General features: G+C 41.0%; 1 protein-coding gene across 1 annotated transcript; it reads right to left on the reverse strand.

Annotated features, from left to right (window-relative positions):
* Window positions 1-351: 351 nt before the first annotated feature.
* LOC121430963 (choline dehydrogenase, mitochondrial-like) lies at window positions 352-3,514 on the reverse strand. Its single transcript, XM_041628402.1, has 2 exons — window positions 3,195-3,514; window positions 352-2,171 (listed from the first exon to the last, which is right to left on the reverse strand). The coding sequence occupies exons 1-2, from the start codon at window positions 3,223-3,225 to the stop codon at window positions 379-381; spliced, it is 1,824 nt and encodes a 607-aa protein (XP_041484336.1). The 5' UTR covers window positions 3,226-3,514; the 3' UTR covers window positions 352-378.
* Window positions 3,515-4,997: the final 1,483 nt, after the last annotated feature.

Genomic DNA, 4,997 nt, shown 5'->3' on the forward strand with positions numbered 1-4,997 from the left:
GTGCTCAACCCAAACTCCGACGAGATACCAGTCAGGTGACATACACTCGCCCCCCCCCCCCCCCCCCAACAAAAAAATAGCAGATGCGATGAAATTTCATTTTGATTTGAACTGTTGAAGGGGAAAGACTGATGAAACCAAAACCTTACAAAGTGGTTTCGTGCATGTGGTAACTTTTCTGAAATTATGTGATGTTTAACAATAGTAGGATCAAAAGAAATTCCAAAGAAAACTAATGAATACAAAAGGGAAATCTATATATCGATGAAATATCAACAATATACAATGCTATATCAGCATGTTCATTGAATGGGAAACAATAACTTTAAAAACCCCACATGTTATCATTAATGGTTATGGCAAAAAGTGACGAAACTCTTATTCAGCGTCATAGTATTTAACCAAGGGTTCACCCTCCCTCTGGGTATCTAAGGATGTCGGTCTCCAAATCGGCACGTTGCTTTTTTCTAGAGGGTTATTACCGAGGATAATGTCGGCCGCCTTCTCAGCAATCATGATTGTTGGAGCATTGGTGTTTCCACTGACGATGCTTGGCATAATTGAAGCATCAACAACCCTGAGATTCTCTAGGCCAAAGACTCTGGTATTGTGGTCAACTACAGCCATTGGATCGTCTTCAGAACCCATTTTACAGGTTGAGGTTGGATGGTAGATTGTCTCGCTTTTAGCACGGATGAAGTCATCAAGTTCAGAATCCGTCTGGACAGACGCTCCTGGCGACAATTCTTCCCCACGGTATTCATCAAAGGCCTTCTGGGCGATGATCTCTCGAGTGATCTTGATACTTTGTCGCAAGTCCCTAATATCAACTTCAGCGTCGAAGTAGTTAGGATCAATGAGTGGATGCACGGCGGGATCACGAGACATAAGCTTGATAAAGCCTCTACTGCTCTCCCTCAATGTATTGACATGAATCTGAAAACCGTGGCAGTCTCCGGGTACTTGACCATGATCATGAACTACGACTGGCAAAAAGTGCATCTGGATATCTGGATGATCTACTCCCGGACGGCTTCTCACAAAAGCTCCTGCTTCAAGGTGAAATGTTGTGCCGAGCCCAGTCTTGAACATGAACCATTCAAGTCCTATTTTGACCATAGAAAAGGGCGTCTTCCACTTGGGTGTATAAAGTGTGACAGGCTTCCTGCATTGATACTGGATGTAAAGTTGCAAGTGATCTTGAAGGTTCCGACCCACGCCGGGAAGGTGAGCAACTAATGGAATTCCCAGCTCTTTCAACTCATCTCCATTTCCTACTCCAGACAGCATTAGCAGCTGCGGTGAATTGACTGCTCCACCGGACAGAATAACTTCTTGTGATGCCCTTGCAACCTTTTTTTCATTACCACAGGAAAATTCCACGCCTACTGCCTTTATCCCCTCGAATAAAACTCTTTCACCTAATGCTCGTGATTGGATTGTCAGGTTGGTCCTTTTCCGGACATCTTCTGACCCAAGATATGCGTTTGAGCTATTCCATCGCCTTCCCTTGAAGGTTGTCATATCAAGGTATCCAACCCCTTCTTGCTGATATCCGTTCATGTCAGGTGTGTATGGGTATCCGCATTCCTCACCCGCCTTAACGAACGTTGCGAATAGAGGGTTTTCTGATTTACCGACGGAGACATGAAGCGGGCCATCCCCTCCTCTGTAGTCATCTGCACCTTTCTCATGACACTGGGCACGTTTGAAGTATGGAAGGCAATCTGCATAGGACCATCCGATAGCGCCCTCTCTCTCCCATCTATCGTAGTCAGCAGCATTACCTCGGATGTATACCATTCCATTGATAGATGAGGAACCACCTAGGACCTTACCTCTTGGCCAGTACATCTTCCTGTTGTTAAGGTGCCTTTGAGGAACTGTGTGGTAATACCAGTTGTGTGTTTTGCTGCCAAGACAAACCCCCAAAGCAGCTGGCATTTGGATCGTCCACGAATTGTCTTTTGGTCCCGCCTCCAAGAGTAGAACATTGTTGCTAGGTTGGGCAGAGAGACGATTAGCCAGAACACATCCTGCAGACCCGGCTCCCACAATAATGTGCGTATACTCGTCTTGGCCCTGTATACCAGCCTGTGTACTCAGTGGTATCTTGTGTGGATAATTTAAAGAAGCAGATATACGAGAACGTTGCGTGAGGTCTCTCATGCCTGTATATGAGAACACAGGGAATAAAACGGAAGGAGAAAGGAAACATATCAGGTTCTGTATTTACTATTATGGCCACAATACAAATACAAAATCATGTGGGTTAAGTTATATCTATGTCACCATTTACTTATTTAAATATTTTCACACACAAAACTGTTTACTTAAACATGAGAAGCTGGTTTCATTTTCTCAAATCACTATTTTGTTAAGGTTTGGTAATTGTAGGGATCAAAGGGAGTTCAGTCGCATAGTACATTGTTCAGGTACATTGTGACATCATCATTGCTATGGCCTATCAAGAAGTTCATAATTCAATTTTTCAAAGAAAATCAACTGCTGAATTAAGATTTTACGGCAACGACTTTCGTTTGTTTGGAATATTAGATTACATCCCTTTATAACCGAGATCGGTACCCTTCACCAAAGCTTCATACGGGCATTTATCATGTTTATATGGTGATTGGTGATTACATTTCGCCTACTCTTTAACTTGAAGATTGCACTTTGGATGAAATGAGGGTTCTCATACTGTTTGCTCTATTTTAGGAACGCAGTTGACATCAATGACTGGTCAATATATCATATTACAGGACATGTCTTACGTCGTTACGATTAAACATGTTAAAAGAGTGGCTAAGAGTCATAAGAATGATAGTAGTAGTTATGATAATAGCGATAATAATAATACTAATTATATTAATGACAATTGTAATTATCATTATTGTTGTTGTTATCATCATTGTTATTAGTAGTATTATTATTATTATAATGATGGCCAAATCTACGTTGAAAGCATTAGTTATTTGCAAATCTGATATTTTTTAAGACAGTGTTGAGATTTCTGCTAGAAAGTATACATGCTCTTCCATTGTTACGTATCAAAGGAAATCGAGCCATTAGACCACTTGGGCTCTTCTTAATTCCTATGAAATAATAATATTAGATTGCTAAAAAGATATGATTCTAAATGGAACTAAAAATACTGAATCCTTTCTTCAAAATCACACAAATGCTCTACCTACCTTGTCTTACTCTTGCTACTGTCCGAAACATGTTTTCCTGATTTTAATAATCTCCTCGCGGTCAGATGATTTAGAAATACCTTATGAAAATCATAGATGACAAGCCACTGCCATTCATGATCGCTTACTAAACCCGAGCCAAGACTTATCTGCATATGTATATGCATCGCTATTTCGGGTTTAAGAAAATTAAATTGATATATACTTCTACGTGACTCCAGTTCCAAGTTCATGAGTGTCTATTTTGGACTTTGAGCGCATCGTAGTGAAGGAGGCTTCGAGCATGGTCTGCTGGGCAAACCCTTCACTCGAAATAAGGGTCTGAATGTGCAGCCTACTCATGCCTTGTGTACTGAAGGCTCTCTCGCTCAGGAACAGCAAGTTTTGTATGTGCTAGTCTTTGCGTGGAGGCACACTTGTTGATCAAAGTTCCAATGAGGGTCTGTGCCTGCAGACTAGCTTCGAGCGGGGACAGCTTCGATCATGTTTACTATGCTTATCAGAGGGACCTTGGGGTTGTTGTTGTGAGGCCATAGGCTTATCTATGACCTGCTCTCTTGACCGTCTCTCGATCTTTCTGTACACTATTCCAACCTTAATTTTATTTTATTGAATTGTGTCTATTTTAACCATGTTGGTCAGTCCAAATATAATTATGTAACCAATTTGATTTTTTAAAGTAGATTTCTTGTACTTCAGCCTTCGGGCTGCCATATGTTGTTTGCTTTAATAAATACCATTTTACTACTACTGCTACCCCCAGGGAGGGGGGCATTCCAATGTATATAGCTGTACATCACATGTGTGACCAAATTGTTTCCCAAAACCCCATAAACGAGTTTGTTTTTTTCTTTGTGTGGAAAATATCCCCTTACACAAGTTTTCACTGGCTTTATCTACACAATTTGGCCCCCTAAACAAGTTGTCACCAGAATATGACCTCCGTGAAAAAAACTTTGGAAAAAATACACTAAACACGTTTGACCACGCGTTGACCATTCTTTCAAAACCACTCATTTTTTTGGTCACTCATGTGTACAGCAATATATTTGACTGCCCCCCCCCCCTCCCTCGAAGGCGTGCAGTGGCATAATTCTGGGGAGGGAGGCAGCTGGGGGCACTGTGCACCCGCACTATTGGTTTTACCAAATAAAAAACGCCGTTTACAAACGTGTTCAGTATTTTTGCGAGTGTGTTTTGACAAGTGCCAGTTTGCAATCTTATAAAAGTGCCTATTCTTGTATTAAATTGCTGTTCTGTTCAAATTAAGCCACTATTTCCATGATTTCTATGTTCTACCAGAGCCGGTTTCCCCATTTCTACTTCCTTCTGCATGTGCATGTTTTCATATGTGTTCGCACTAAATTCCCCTTTTTACACATGTGTCTTTTTGAGCTCCCCCACCCTTCCCAAACGAAAAGACGTTGAGTCGCCCATGATCTAACATGCTAAAGTTTCATGAAATCTGTTCACTTACGCGTTTTTATTTTTATTTTAAGTGGGTAGATAATATGCTTTTTTGGTTGTTTTCCTTGTTTTAAGAAAGTAACCTTTTCTAGATTGGAAGAGCCCCATTCCCTCGTCCCCCCCCCCCCCATTCTTACATTGCCCCAGGAGAAATACGAATATATATGATTTATTTGCCTGCAGGTATTTCCCAAAAATGTATTTGGTTGCGGAACAGAGTGGTATAATCCATACAAAGAACAAATACGTGTTCACACATTCATGACATGAAAATGAAAATGCCCCAAAATATATAGTGCTTTTCATGTGATATTGATACCTACCACAATAATATCC

This window comes from Lytechinus variegatus, chromosome 17 (genome assembly GCF_018143015.1).
Source record: "Lytechinus variegatus isolate NC3 chromosome 17, Lvar_3.0, whole genome shotgun sequence".
Taxonomy (NCBI): Eukaryota; Metazoa; Echinodermata; class Echinoidea; order Temnopleuroida; family Toxopneustidae; genus Lytechinus; species Lytechinus variegatus.